This window comes from Zalophus californianus, chromosome 8 (genome assembly GCF_009762305.2).
Source record: "Zalophus californianus isolate mZalCal1 chromosome 8, mZalCal1.pri.v2, whole genome shotgun sequence".
NCBI classification, from domain to species: Eukaryota; Metazoa; Chordata; class Mammalia; order Carnivora; family Otariidae; genus Zalophus; species Zalophus californianus.
In genome coordinates, this window is record NC_045602.1 from 114680861 (window position 1) to 114696485 (window position 15625).

General features: G+C 48.8%; 1 protein-coding gene across 3 annotated transcripts; it reads left to right on the forward strand.

Annotated features, from left to right (window-relative positions):
* The first annotated feature begins 1485 nt into the window (after nt 1–1485).
* On the forward strand, nt 1486–12468 carry BPIFA3 (BPI fold containing family A member 3). 3 transcript variants are annotated; one of them, XM_027623339.1, is made up of 8 exons: nt 1693–1805; nt 1912–1986; nt 6951–7101; nt 8938–9045; nt 9676–9825; nt 11089–11173; nt 11568–11631; nt 12128–12468. In XM_027623339.1, the coding sequence occupies exons 3-8, from the start codon at nt 6968–6970 to the stop codon at nt 12160–12162; spliced, it is 576 nt and encodes a 191-aa protein (XP_027479140.1). In that variant the 5' UTR covers nt 1693–1805; nt 1912–1986; nt 6951–6967; the 3' UTR covers nt 12163–12468. The 3 variants fall into 3 exon arrangements, with proteins under 3 accessions (XP_027479138.1, XP_027479139.1, XP_027479140.1); XM_027623337.1 differs by lacking the exon at nt 1912–1986 and having other exon boundaries at nt 1486–1805; nt 12128–12462; XM_027623338.1 differs by lacking the exons at nt 1912–1986; nt 12128–12468 and having other exon boundaries at nt 1486–1805; nt 11529–11631.
* The last annotated feature ends 3157 nt before the right edge of the window (nt 12469–15625 follow it).

A 15625-nucleotide genomic window follows, 5' to 3' on the forward strand; every position in this document is an offset into this window, starting at 1 on the left:
CACATTCCCTACCGCCAGAGAGGAGAGCACAGGGAGTGAAGAGTGCCTTTTGTCTCAGAGCTCCCAGCAGCTGAACGGCTGAACTGTGGGGCCCAGACCCCCGAGGCCTGTGTGGCTGCAGTGGGAAACTTTAGAGAATTTGGAGCGGAGGAGGGCCCTGGTCTGATTAACATCTTAAAGTGATCTTGCAGGGGGCACTGCGGTGGCTCAGCTGGTTAAGCGTCTGATTTTTGGTTTTGGCTCAGGTCATGATCTCAGGATTGTGAGATCGAGCCCTCCACTGGGCTCTGCGCTCAGCAGGGAGTCGGCTTGAGATTCTCTTCCTTTCCTCTCCCTCTGCCCCTCCACCCACCTCAAATAAAAATAGATAAATCTTTTTTAAAAAATGACTGTACAGGCTGTTGTGTACAAAAGAGATTGTAGGCGGGCAAGGGAGAAAGCCACAAAATCAGGTAGGGACACCCCAGAGTAATCCAGGCCAATGTGAGGGTGGCTGAGAAGGAGCTGCTGGACGTGGTCAGATTCTGGAAGTGTTGGCAGGATTTTCTGACAGATGGGCTGTGGGCAATGAGGAAAGAAGAGTCAAGAGGAACTCCAAGGGCTGAGGCCAGAGCAACTGAATGGACTGTGGCACCATTTCTTGAGATGGTGAGGACAGGGGGATTTGAACCGAAGTTTCTCTGACCTCCAACTCCAGAGCAATGAAGTAAACCTAATGCTTTGGCTTCAAGGCTCTCTGTCTACCTCCTGTAAATCTTATCCATAAACCATCCATCCAACTGTTCATTCATTCATTCATTCGTTCGTTCATATCATTTAACAAACATTTATTGCTAACTACAGTGCAGTAAACATGGGAGGCACTGGACACTTGAGGATTAATTTGACTCACACCCTGCCCTAGAGAAACTTATATAATTTGGTAGGTGGTTCAGAGATCAACTATTCTCACTCATTCATGTATTCAGTCATTTAGTCACTCAACAAACGTTCATTAACACTAATTTCTGGCAAGCAAGCATCACAGTAGGCACTGCGAATGATCTTGCCCTTAAGAAAGTCCTAGGGGCGCCTGGGTGGCTCAGTCTTTAAGCGTCTGTCTTCAGCTCAGGTCATGATCCCAGGGTCCTGGGATCGAGCCCCACATCGGGCTCCCTGCTCCGCGGGAAGCCTGCTTCTCCCTCTCCCACTCCCCCTGCTTGTGTTCCCGCTCTCTGTGTGTCTCTCTCTGTCAAATAAGTAAATAAAATCTTAAAAAAAAGAAAAGAAAAGAAAGTCCTAGTCCAATTGGAAAGCCTGAAATTAGCCATCCTCATTCATTTACTGTAGGATCCCCAAGGATCCCCACCACCCAGCCTGTGCGGGGTCAAGGAGAGGACTGCTGCTGGATGACCCAACAGTGGGCTCTACTGGGCGTATCCAAGCAACACGGCCTCCCTCTGGGTCTCTGGCCCTCCCCCCAGGGTTCCACCTGCTGCCCTCACCATGTGAGCAAAGCCCAGCAGCAGCTGCCAGAGCCCATCACGACACCCGCCCCCCGCCCACGGCATGCTCAGGGCTGACCCTGGTGTCATCCTCCGACAGAAAACTATGAGTCCACTCATTCAGGCAGCCAACCCTGTAACCACCCTCCTGGGTACCATCTGACCCTTCTTGACACCCGCAGGTCCCAGAACCCAAGATGTGTCCAATCTGGAGGCTCCTGGTCCTCCTCAGCTTGCTGTCCGTGCCCTCAGCACTGCAAGAGCAGCCCTGGCGTGGCCTGACCAAGACCCACATGGACAGCAAACCAGCTCTGGCGAGAAGTAAGCTCAGCCCGTGCTCTGCCCACGGTCACAGGGTGGGTGGGGAAGGCATCATCCTGCTGGGTGACCTCGGGTCAGTCACTCTCTCTCTTCCTTTTTCTCTTAGACCTCAAGTACAGAAAACTGAGGTTGAATTGATCATATGCCAGTTCACAGCACGTCATCATTACAGTGAATCATGGCAAGGCCCTCTTGTGTTTTTTTGTTGTTTTCCCCTTTACCGCTTATTCTCACTCCCACCCCCCTTCCTCAGCAGGCCCTGCGGTGTGTTTAACGCATGTGTTTATATATGCTCATGTCCTGATACAATATACAGTGTTTTGATTTGCATAGATGATACTGCCATATGGATCTTGTTGGTTTTTACTGTTTTCATTGGACACTGTGCTGTTGACGTCGGTTGCTTCAGGCTAGTACTGAGAAGTCCATGAGATTGGACTCACCACTGCTTGGCCATTTCCCTAAGGACAGGCACCTGTGTCGTCTTTAACTCCCCACTATTAGAAGCTACCCTGAGAGGAACATCCTTGCACGTGGCCCTGTGAGGAGCCAGGGAAGAATGTCTCGGATAGACCCAGAAGTGAACGGGTCGCTGGGCCTTAGGGTGGGTACAAATTCAATTTAACTAACGACTGCCAGATTGCTCTCTAGAAGGGCTGTGCTGGTCTATACCCGCCCCAGCGACAAACGAGCACAGCTGTCTCCCCACACCTGTTCCCCAACACTGGAGAGGACCCATCTGCCTCAGTCTACTCCAGTGGCCACAGCAAGCTACCACAGGCTGGGGGGCTCAAACAACAGACATTTCTTTTCTCACGGTTCTGGAGGCTGGCAGCTCAAAATCAAGGCACCCACAGGGTCGGTTTCTGACGAAACGCCTCCTCTCTTCCTTCTGGCTTGTGGGTCTCTCTGCCCTCTCCGTGTGTCCTCACATGGGCCTTCGTCCTGTGTGTGCACAGAGAGTGCACTCTGCTATGTCTCTCTTTTCTTAGAAGGACTCCCCGTCCTTACCTCTTGTCCATGTTTCTCTTTGCCTCCCGGGGATTTTTTTATCCTCTCTGGTTTGAGTGTTAATTTCTTCTTTTTTTTTTTTAAGATCTTTTATTTATTTACTTGACAGAGAGCGAGCACAAGCAGGGGGAACGGCTGGCAGAGGGAGAGGGAGAAGCAGGCTCTCTGCTGAGCAGGGAGCCCGATGCGGGGCTCCATCCCAGGACCCCGGGATCATGACCCGAGCCGAAGGCAGACGCTTAACCAACTGAGCCTCCCACGCGCCCCTAGTGTTAATTTATTCTTGATGCTGGTCCTTCATCAGGTTTAACCAGTGCTAACATTTCTCCCAAACTGTCATCAACTTTGTTTGTAGGTCCTTCACCAAACAGGAAGATTTTCAAACTCATCAAAATTTCATCCTATGGTTTGTGTTTGATGAGTCTTAAACCCTTGTCTCTACCCCAGGCATCTTCTACTTTGTTTTCCCTAATAGCTATATTGTTTTACCCTTCACGTTCAGGATCTTAACCCATCTGGAGGCCACCTTCATGTTGCTTATGCATGTAAGTCATGGCCCCAGCCTCACTTCCATCTGTGTAAGGAGGCTGTTTTCTCAACCCATCTCTGAAAGATCAAGTTCCCAAGCACATGGATTCCCTTTGGGGCTCTGCATTCTGTGTCTGTGTAACTATTTCTACACCACCCAGCAGAGTATTTTAAATACTACATCTTTGTAAAATGCGATTTTATCTGATTTATCTTCTTGAATTTTATTTAGAGTGTGCTGAGTTCTTTAAAGAAAAAAATTACCTGGAAATTTGATTTGGGTTTCACTGAATTTGTTAATTTAGAGAGACCTGACATTTTTGCAATGGGAGGTCACCCATTAGAAACTTAGTGTATCTTTCAGGTTTTTCAGATTTTTGAAATCTTTTTTATCATGTTAAAGAAATCCCCGTAGTCCTGGTTTTCTGAATTTTTCTTAATCATAAATCAGTATTGGCTTTTAACAAATGTTTTTCTGCATCTAAAAATTACTCCATTTTTTCCTCTAAACCATTAATGTGAAAAAATTGTATTAGTAGATTTTTGTCTGTTGAACCCATCCCAGCATTTCTGGAATAAATATGATATTTTTGTGACTTACTAGAATGATATATCCATACTGTACTATTTTTATAATGTATTAGAATGTATTTATAATGTATCATATTAAAATATATTTTATAACGTAATGTATTTTTATAATGTGCTATTGGCTGGCTAGTCAATTTGTTAGGTAATAATTTTATAGGACTTTAGCAGATTTTTCATACATGAAATTGACGTGGACCTTTCCTCCCTGTACTGTTCTGGAAGCTTGGCAAGTTACACTAGCTCATAAAATGAATTTGGCATCTTCTTTTTTTATTTTCTTTCACAATTATCTCTTTATATAAAGTTTGGTCAAACTCTTCCCCAAAACCATACAGATCAAAAACTTTTGGGGAATGAAATCTTCAATTACTATTTCTTAAATCTTTTAGATTATCAATGTTTCCCACTTCCCTCATCACAACTTGGCATTTTATGGTTTGCCACAAAGTTATCCATTCCATTTAGGTTATGAAACACATTCATGTGTATTTGGGAGCCCATGCATCCTCATGGTTATAATGGGTGTAGTTGGAATGCTATTTCATGGGGCTGCCCTGGAGATTTAAATGACAAGAAGCATGTGCCAAGTGTTTTTTCAACTGTGAATATATTTATCACTATAACCACCTCTCATATCAGTTAGGGCACTTAGCTGCACAGAACAGAAAACCCAACTCAATATGGCCTAAATGATGAAAAAAAAAAACAAACGTTATTTCATATAACCAAAACTCATAGGCAGGACAAACTCCAGGTCTGAGTCAGTCAGCAACTCAAAGGTGCCATCCCATCCAGAGCTGGATTTTATCCTTTTTTTTTTTTTTTTTTTTTTTTAGCTCTGCTCTCATCACAGTTTCATCCTCAGGCTGCTAGTTCCCAGTGTGGTAGGAAAATGGTGGCCAGTGACCAACAGAGCGACAAACTGGCTTGCTCCCTCCCAGGAGGAGACAAATAAAGAAACTTCCCCTCAAACATGAAACATAAGATCTTCCGTTTAGTCTGATAAGGCCAACTTGGGTCACATGCCCACTTTAAACCTGAAAGAGTCACTGGGCAATGATGGCTCAGATAATCAAAGGCCTCATCTGGACCAGGAATTGGAGAGAGTGCCTGAATCAAGACAGGGTTCAGATGGGAATGACAGGGTGGATGAAGGGGAGGATGGACAGACAGATGAATAGACAGGTGGCTATTTGGACAGATGGAAGATGGATGGGAGGGTGGATGGATGGATAGACAGATGGGTGGATGTTGGACAGAGGATAGATGGATGGATCAGTAGGTGGATGGATGGATGGATGGATGGATGGATGGATGGGTAGATAGACAGATGGAAGGATGGATGGGTGGATGGATGGATGGATGGATAGATGGATGGTTAGATAGATAGATGGAAGGATGGATGGGTGGATGGATGGATGGATGGATAGATGGATGGATGGATGGATGGATGGATGGATGGATGGATGGGTAGATAGACAGATGGAAGGATGGATGGATGGATGGATGGATGGATGGATGGATAGATGGATGGTTAGATAGATAGATGGAAGGATGGGTGGGTGGATGGATGGATGGATAGATGGATGGATGGATGGGTAGATAGACAGATGGAAGGATGGATGGGTGGATGGATGGATGGATAGATGGATGGATGGATGGGTAGATAGACAGATGGAAGGATGGATGGGTGGATGGATGGATGGATGGATAGATGGATGCTTAGATAGATAGATGGAAGGATGGATGGGTGGATGGATGGATGGATAGATGGATGGATGGATGGATGGATGGATGGATGGATGGATGGGTAGATAGACAGATGGAAGGATGGATGGATGGATGGATGGATGGATGGATAGATGGATGGTTAGATAGATAGATGGAAGGATGGGTGGGTGGATGGATGGATGGGTGGATGGATGGATGGATGGGTAGGTGGATAAATGGATATTGGACTGGCAACTACTAGTGTGTACTGCTCACAATTATCCAAGTGTTGTTATCATTAACCAAGAACTACTAAGAGCTCTAGGCATACCTATAGTATCACTCTATCTTTGAAACTATTTGGTCAATGTATGTCTCTCTTACTAGACAGAAAATTGGTTTGTGTCTTTGGCCACAAGGCCTGATACCCAATAGATGCTCAATAACATTCTTTTATGGATAAATGATATTTATCCAAATATCTTTGGATAACTTATCTCAATATTCCTCACAAGAATCCTGTGAGATGGGCATTATTATTGTCCCCATTATACAGATGAGGAAATCAAGACCCAGAAACGTGGTAGCATTTCAACCCAGATCTAGGGCTCTAGACACACTTTCTTATTGGCAGGCAACAGAAACATGGGATAATGAAAGGGGGTCTGGGAGCTGGAGGGAGGGGAGTGAGGAGGAACCATGGTTTCTGCTGCTCTGCAGTGTAGGTTCTGATCACAGGGAGGGTCAAGCCAGGGAAATAAATGTGTCCTGTGGTATGCTCGGACGTTCATCAGAGCTGGGCCCAATCCTAGCGCCAAGAGAGGCAGGATTTCAGCATGCCCAGCGCTTGAAAATCCCTTTCCTTTTTGGAATTCATTCTTTTCTGCTGGTAGTTCCGCTTAGTCCTACAGCTTATTCTGGGCACAGTGTGGGAAAAATTATATTCATTCTCTTCTTAGTTGTTCTCTTCAAGCAATATTCATTGGGACATACATGCTGTACGTTAGGCTCTGTGGTCCAGACTCAGAAACTGCACCGGGTGGGCTTTCCACTATTACATCTCGTTTGAGCAGCTCTTGCCTGCCAGACCCTCTGCAGGGGCGTTGCCTCAGCCCTGCAAAGCACCATTTCCCAGATAAGGCATGTGGATTCCCATGTAGAGAGTGGAGTTGGGGGGTGACAAGCACCCATCACTCAGCAAGAAGCAAATGCACCAGCCCACACACAGCCTAGGCCTCTTGACTCCAAACCCCCTACCTTGTCTACGACATTGTGCAATGTCATTGGTCCCTTGTCCATTTCCAGTTATTGCCCAGGGCCTCATGAAGCACAACGCAGAGGGCCGAATCCAGAACCTCCGCCTCATGGACAGTCTGAATGCCTCAGGGCAGACGGCCCCAGGGATGGTGGGCTGGCTAATAAGCGGCATGAGCCTCCAGCATCAGCAAGAAAGCAGGTGAGCCCCTGAACCCCATCGCTGGCCCTGGGACTCTCTGGAAAGCTCTGGGTCAGAGGGCAGAGCTCAGGGCATGGAGGCTGTGAAGAGAGAAAGCAGGAAGATCGGAAGGAGAGGATAAAAGGCCCAATATAAGAATGAGTGAGGGCCCAATATGAGGGGTCATTTGGGGAGGCAGCATAACAGGGTAATTAAAGCAAAGCCAGGAATAAAGCTTCTGCATTTAAGTCCCGGTTCTGCCACCAACCTTGGTGGAGCACTCCAGCCCTCTCTATAACATGGGTGCCCAGAGTACAGCCTGGATAAACGTCTGGGGTGCCAAAGGAACCCAGGACTAGAGTCGGACATTTGAACCCCACTCTCTTGCCTGATAGCTGTGTGACTCTGGGTAAGGTGTTTGAGGTCTCTGAGCTTCAGCCTTAAGCCCTCATCAGTGAAATGGGCGGAATAATTGTCCCTGCCTCAGGGACTTGGGAGCTTTCTCTGTCGCACACAGTAGATGCATAGGCATTGGGTGCTCCGATTAACCCAGCAGAGCTGGCCCCGGCTGCTCGCCTACAGTCCCACTCCTTCCTCTGGAGGGCCGGGCCTCCTCAGCTCCCAGGCTCCCCGCTGCTCCAGGGCAGCACCCCAGCTCCAGCCTGCCGCGCCCTTGAGCTCCCTTCTCACTCATTCCGCCCCTAGCTCTCGCCATTCTAATGAGCACTGGTACTTGCCAGCAGGGTTTCCCTGGACATGTGCAGCCACAATCACCTCCCTCCTTCCATTCCCTTAATAGTTGTTACAAGTATTTGTTGCGCACCTGCTGTGTACCAGGATCTGGGCTGGATACTTGGAATACAGCTATGAATGGGACATATGGTCACTGCCTTTTTGGATCTTACATCCAAGTTAGTGCGTTAAGTCACAAAAGTAAATCACTAATTTCACGTAGAGGGATATGTTATAAAGACAACTTTAGCAAGGTAAGGGGTAAGAGTGAGGGGCTGATCAGGAAGACCTTTCTAAAGACAGAATCCCTAGGAAGAATGAAGAGAAGGAAGCAAACCACGTGAGGGACATAGAAGGGCAGTAAGTGCAAAGGCCCTGAGGTAGGAAAGAGACTGGTGCGTCTGAGAAAGAGAAAAAGTCCTCTGTGGCTGGGTGAGCAAGGGTGTGGCTGTGGAGGCAGGTGAGGCCAGACCCTGCAGGTCTTAGGGGCCATGGTATGGAGTTCAGCTTTTATCCCAAGAGCAGTGAGAAACCCAGGGAGAATGTTAAGTAATAGGGCTGCCTACTGGCTGCCGCATGGAGAATAGTTTGTAGAGAGGCCAAGTTCATGGCAAGGAGCCCAGAGAGAAACTAGAGCATCTCCAGGCAAGAAGTGAAAGTGACCCAGTCCAGGTGAAAGGGACAGAAGGAGTCGGAAGTTGCCAAATTCCAGGTATATTTTGTAAGCAGAGCCAGCATGATTCACTGATGGGTTGAATGTGAAGGTGAGGGATGGAGAGAAGGCCAAGAAGGCTCCCGGGGCTTGGGCCTGGGCACCTGGGCAGGTTGTGGGGCCCTGTGCTAGGAGGCAGTGGCTGGGTCTGAGAACAGCCCCAGTCCGGGTCTGCAGCTGGCTACGGGTTGAACACGTTCATCGTGTGGAGCTGCGAAGGGCCCTCTGGGACACCTTACAGCCCCGGGCTCCTGCAGGTGGCTCTTACCCTCTGAGCATCTTTAAAAGGATCTGACTCCAAACCTAATGCCAAGCCCTTTTCGTAAACAGCATGCCAGTCTTTTTTGTCAGCCTGAGGCCTTGACATCTGAGCTCCCTCACACTTGAATGGCCTCTGCTCTTTCCTTCTGTAGCGCCAACATCACCAACATTCAGTTAGACTACGGTGGGATCCGGATGTCTTTCCATAAGGAGTGGTTCTCAGCAAACATCTTACTTGAATTTGACATTGACTTGAGACTGTAAGTCACACAGCAGCAGGGTCGGTGGGGTGCTGTTCCTCCTCAGTGGGAATCTGGGAGTTGGGGGAAGGGTGGAGTTTGGCAACCTGGGGAACCTAGATCTTTCTGACTCCAACCTGGTTCAAATCCTGGTTTCTGAACTCACTCGCTGTGTGACCTTGGGCAGGTCACTTCACATCTCTGAGTCCCAGTTTCTTCAGCTGAAATGTGGGTGGAAATCCCCGGTCATTTGCTCATGTAAACCTATGTGAGTTCATTACACTGATTTAAAAAAGAGAGACAGAAACACTTTAATTATATCATCACCTTCCCTCCATCTGTTCAGACTATCCTTTATCATCAGCTGCCCCCAAGAAAAGGGAGACCACAGCTAAACGGTACAGATTTTTTAAATAAGATGAACTCCCCACTTCTGAATACTGAAAGGCCCCTAAGCTGGTCTATCTAAAGGATTTTCAGAAGTCACTCTGCCTAATAGCATTTTCTCCTTGGTCACCGGCCGGCCTCAGGAGTCCACAGGCAGGGCTGGTTTGTTGAAAGAGTCACTCTCCCCTTTGTGTTGGCTGTTTCCACCGCCTTCTCTGTCTCCTGCCCTTTCCCTCCTCCTCTCTCTCTCTCTCTCATCCCCAGGCCTTTCAATAACAAGATCATAAAGACACATGCATGCATGAACCTCGCTGTGGAGTTCTGGCTGGAGAAAGACGAGTTTGGCCGGAGGCATCTGGTGATAGGCAATTGCTCTGTGGAGCCAAGCAGCATCTACACAACAGTCCTAACCGAGTAAGGCCCCAGCAGCCCTCGCCTGGGCTGAGCCCCTTCCTGCCTAGCCTCAGCTGTGGCCACACATCTCCACCACTTCCTGGATGAGCCCAACACAGACCTCACCCTTTCCCCATGATCTACTTCTCTTCCTGAGTCGGCATTCCAGTGATAGCCCAGCCACCCTCCCAGGAGCCACAAGCCTTCTGTGTGGCTCTTCCTCTTCCCCACGCCTTGCAGCCCACCTTCACTGGTTCCCATCAATGACCTACCGGCAGCCCCTGCTTGACTCCTCCTTCTCCAGCCCCACAGCTACTGCCCTGGCTCCTAGACCTCTTCCTGGACCACTGCAGGAGCCAGGCTGGCTTTCTCAGACTCAGACCTCACCTCCTTCACTCCATTCTCCCCCCTGCAGCAGAATTAACTTTCTAGCGCAGAAATGTGGTCATGTTCCCTAGCTCCTGCTCCAAACCCTCCAGTGGTTCTCCAAAAGCCTCCGAATGAAGAGCAAGCTCCTGGATGTCAGTCAGGACCCCGCTCGTCCTCCCACCCGTCCCACTCTGTAGCTCTCCGCCCTCTTGTGCCACTGAAGGACCTACCCCTCCATCAACACACCACGTATTTTCATGCCACCGTGCCTTTGAACATGCTGATCCTTTTGCCTGGAATGCCCTTCCCTTCTTCTCTAGAACTCCTCCTCATCACTCATTCATTCAACAAATAATGTTTGAGAATGTACGATGAGCCAGACACGGCATGCTTGATGCTAGGGATACAGTCGTGAACAAGACAGAAAAAAAAAAAATAGAGCTATTTATAAGGTGCATTTATTAATAGAGGATAATAGATTTATATACTGGCTGACCATATCTATCAACTCAGCAGACTATGAGTCTCTTGAGGGTAAGATTTGGGTGTGATTTCTCCCTGTAATTCCAGAATGCTGAAAGCAGCTAGGTCTTCAGTGGGTATCCATTCATTTATTCATCAGATGTTCACTAAATGCCTAAATCATGCCAGGCATTCATGGCTAGGACAGTGCAAGGGAAGGACTGAACTCTGGAACTCTAATGACCTGGTTCTAATCTATTCAGCACTTACTGGCTGTGTGACCTTAGGCAAGTCACATCACCTCTCTGAAGTTGCCCCTTCGACCACTGCTGACGGCAGTGCCTTTTATATAGGGCTGGCTGAGGATTAAATGACTGTGTAAGGTGTACTCAATGCATCTGGCATTGGTACTGCATGGATTTATCTGTTCTGTACATCTACTTCTCTTTCTAGAGATATCTCACCAAAGATGAAACATTTTCTCCGCAACTTCAGGGGGAACCTGGCAAAAGTTATCCCACACCTAGTGGAAAGTCAGGTAAGTTTGAGAAAAATATTGTCCCCTAGGGTATCTTTGAGTCTGAGGGTCAGGACATATATACTGGCAATTCAGAAAAGAGTTTCCAATCTTGGGCTTCAGGACCTGAAAAATTTCCATTAAAAATTTCAGTTTTGTCATCTACTGGCTGTGTGTCCTTGGCAAGTGACTCAGCCTCCCTGTGCCTCAGTGTCCCCATCTGTAGCATGGGAATCACCACAACCCCTATCTCACAGAGTCATCATGAGGACTCCGGCAGACAAGAAAGTGCTGTGCATGGCATCCTGTTGGCGCTCAATACAAGGGAGCCGCTCTTGCTATGATTCCCTGTGGAAATCTAGTTTTCTCTTCCTAGTCCCTGGCCTGACCCATCTCTCTGTGCTCACCGGCCCAGGTGTGTCCTCTGATCGGTGAAATCCTCAGACAGCTGGACGTGAAACTGCTGAAGAGCCTCATGGGTGAGTGTCTGCATCCAGCCAGGGAGGAGGACTCAGGATTGGCAAATGAAAGTGGTGCCCCAGTGGAACTCCCAGTGAGGCCTACTGAGGGGCGTCTGCATGTGCTCTGAGAACACTTAGAGGGGACCATATGATGATGACCATTCCTGTCCCCCGAGAGAGCTGGGACAGCAGAGGGCACCCCTACCAAGCAGGCTGTGCCCCGCCAAGTCACCCAAACCTCCAGATTACCAGATTACCACTCAGTCCTTTAGGGAGCACTGCCTCCAATCCAAACCTGAGACCACCCACCATTTGCAGATAGATACAGTCCCCACCTTCACGGAGCTCACAGTCTAGTAAAAGGAAGAAGCGTATAACTACTTATCATTTGGAAAGAATTTTAATGCAAGTGCCTCAGGCACTGGCCCTTGGTTGGCATGGATGGATGAGAGTCCCCTGCAGGGGCTGGACGGGCCGTCACACTGGTGACTGATCCTGCCTCTCCTCCTTACAGAACAGGCTTCTGCTCATGAACGCAACCAACTATGAGTCCAGCCAACCCTCCGCGTACCAGGCTTGAGCATCCTCCGGCTACCTACTGATCCAGAAGGAGATTTCACACCTTGGGGCCTTAAGTCTTCCTCAGAGTGGGGTTTCCACTGCCCCCAAAAACCTTTACCACAGGCCCTGTGGAGTCCTTCCTGTCCCATAATAAACTCTAACTCTGAAGGGTACAGAGGACCCTCTTCCTGGGCCCTGAGGTTAGGGTTCCAGAAGTGAGACTTGATGAAGGTCCATGCTAAGACTAAATATGCCTGGGTTTGCTCATCAGCCTAGAAATACCAGAAAAAAACACTGTGTTTTCCTGTAATTTGCAGCCAGAAGCCCATCTCGAGATTTGCTCATCAATGCGGGGAGGGCCCTGTTGAGATTTCCCATTCCCTCATTCATTCAGCCCATATTTGTTGAGTACCTACTATGTGCCAAGTGCTTTGCCAGGCTCCAAAGGAGTGCAGGGAAAGGATGACAGAGTCAAAAAGCATAAATGTTCGCACTGAAGAGATCTGAGTTCAAATTCGATTCAGCCCAATGAGAAGTCACATGCGGGTATGAACCATGTGCCTCAGAGTGGCTGCTGACCCCCTGGCCCCCACGGGCCCCCATGGGGCTGGCACAGAGTGTGAGCTCAGCAAATGCTTGTTGTTAAGTAGTAGATGAATTTGGTTTGAGGACTTACTGGCTGTGTTGGGGACAAGGCACTTTACCTTCAGGTCTCCATCACCTGCAAAGTGGGGATAGAAGTCTTCCAGGATGTGGAGCAACAGGAGGCTTGACACCGCTGGTGGGAGGTAAGGTGCACCACCACTTTACAAGTCCAGGTGGCGGCATCTACAAAAGCGCCACATAGGCCTGGCCTGTGCCCTAACAGTGCCACTCCCTGGCAGGCGCCCCACAGAAGCATGCGCCCGTAGACACTGGGGGACATGGGACAAGACTGCTCATAGCAGCAGTGGTCCTGATAGTCCGAGTAAAAACCCTGAATGCCCATCAAAAGAGTGGGTAAGGGGCGCCTGGGTGGCTCAGTCGTTGAGCATCTGCCTTCGGCTCAGGTCATGGTCCCAGGGTCCTGGGTTCGAGCCCCACATAGGGCTCCCTGCTCCGCGGGAGGCCTGCTTCTCCCTCTCCCACTCCCCCTGCTTGTGTTCCCTCTCTCACTGTGTCTCTCTCTGTCAAATAAATAAATAAAATCTTAAAAAAAAAAAAGAGTGGGTAAATACCGTGGGACAGTCACCCAGGGGAATGCTGTGCGGTCATGAAAATGACCTATGACAGCACATGACCACGTGGGTGCATCTCAGGCACATAACAAAGCCAGGCACGGAAGAGCACACGCTGCATCTCCCATTTATATGAAGCTCCAAAACAGCAAAGGAACCCGTGCTATCCGACGTGAAGCCCGTGCGTAGCCCTGAGGAGAGCGTTAGCGACCAGGAGGGGCTCCAGGCAGACGTCTGTTTCTTGATCTGGATGCTGGGTGTGGGGAGGGTGTTTAATTTGTGAAAATTCACTAAGCTGTTCACTATGTGCATTTTTCTTACATATGTTAGACTTTAATACACATTTTTTAAATAAAAAATATTTACCACAGGATGCCTGGGTGGCTTAGTCATTAAGCGTCTGCCTTTGGCTCAGGTCATGATCCCAGGGTCCTGGGATCGAGCCCCGCATCTGGTTCTCTGCTCAGCGGGGAGCCTGCTTCTCCCTCTGCCTGCCACTCCCCCTGCTTGTGCTCTAGCTCTCTCTCTCTCTGACAAATAAATAGATAAAATCTTTTAAAAAAAAGTATTGACCATGCAGGATGTTTGTAGGAGTATATGAAAACACATTTGCAATATGTTAGCATGCACCAGGTCCATGGGAAATGCTTATGAAAAGTCATCTAAATCATTGTTAATTATCTGATTAATGACTATTCAGTTCTTAAATATTGATTCCCACCCTATTCCCAAAGGGAGGCAAAGCATGCTGAGAAATCAAGGGGAAATAACACATACATATTAGTCGTAGTAGCACGCACATATTAAGCACGGGCATGTGCCAAGCTTGGTGCTCAGAGCTTCTGTTCAGCGTCTCATCAAATCCTCATAGCAAATCCATGGAGGAGGACCCCGAGGCTCAGAGAGAGAAAGCCCCTAGCCCAACATCACACAGCAAGGAATGATCAAGCCAACTGCGCTCAGGCAGCCAAACTCTAGAGCCCAGGCTTGGCCCCTGTGGATCCGCCCTCTGGCCCTCCCTCCCTTCCTCCTAACCCCCCCGCCCCCCCCACACGCACATACACACTGAGGGGAAACCGATGACAGAGGCCATCGGCTGGACTGACAAGTGCAAACAAGGAAGTGTCAACAGCTCAGAGATGAGAATAGGGCGAGAGAGCCTCCTGTCTCCTTCTTTCAATTCAGACCGCCTAATCCGAAATGCTTCGTTGGGGATTTGCAACCCTAAACGCCCATGTTCTCACACAGAGGATTCCCCTTGACAGCCTTGAGTGGGGGTGGGGGCGGTTCTAGCTCACGATTCTAAGAGCAAACATAGGAGGGCTGGGCTCCATCTTCCAGTGAGGTTGCCTGGCCCCTTGCTGAAGGCAGCTTTTGTCTGCCTTCCTCCTGACCCTTCAGAGGGTGACTCAGGGGCCTCCTTCCTCAAGGGGACTCCTTGGGTTTCTCAGAATTCTATTTTTGTTTTGAGGTTCATAGAGCCATGGAATCATCATGTTTTCTCCCAGCAGAGCTTGTTGCACAATGGGCTTCTATTATAATACCAGAGCTGGGGTCTGGGGGGGATTTAAGCAGAAATTCAGCCCCAAGTGCCCAAAAGCTTGCTCCAGGCCCCACCTGTCCATGCCTTTTAACTTCTATGCCCTTCCTTTAGGGAGTTCTGATTCTGCACCAGGCACTGGGCTGCAAGCTACATTTGTTTCCAGCTTAGCCCTCTCCACAGCCCCGGGGGTGGGTGCCATCAGCCCCACGTTGTAGGCGAGGGAACTGAGGCTGCAAGAAGGAAAAGCATCTTGCCGAGGCCTCAGCAGAGCTGGGCTTGGGACTCAGGGCAATCTGACGTCACAGGGATGGGAAGGCTCCAGAGAACATGAGCAGGAACTTTCTGAAGATTCTGTGACATAAACTTACTCGCAAAGTTAAGAGCACTGAAGCTGGACAGCCCAGGATGACGGTCTGACTTCACCTTTTCCTAGCTGGGCTGACCCTGGGCAGGTCACTGTCTTCCCTGAGCCTCAGTGCCTCCACAGGGTTGTTCTGCATGGTATAGAGATGGTACAGAACTCTAGGGTCTCATAAAAAAACTATTACTATCATTAGCTACAAATGTAGGTGGGAAATTCATCTCCGAGGTAAATGGGACTTAAGCAAACTCTGCTTAAGAAAATATATTTTCTCTCTTGCCATTTGCAATGACATAGATGGAGCTAGAGGGTACTATGCTAAGCGAAATA

Coding starts and splice junctions, on each gene's coding strand:
- BPIFA3 (XM_027623337.1), top strand. CDS start 1,682: ATGTGTCCAATCTGGAGGCTCCTGGTCCTCCTCAGCTTGCTGTCCGTG. Junction 9,046..9,675: donor TTTGACATTGACTTGAGACT/GTAAGTCACACA, acceptor TCTCATCCCCAG/GCCTTTCAATAACAAGATCA. Junction 11,632..12,127: donor ACTGCTGAAGAGCCTCATGG/GTGAGTGTCTGC, acceptor TCCTCCTTACAG/AACAGGCTTCTGCTCATGAA.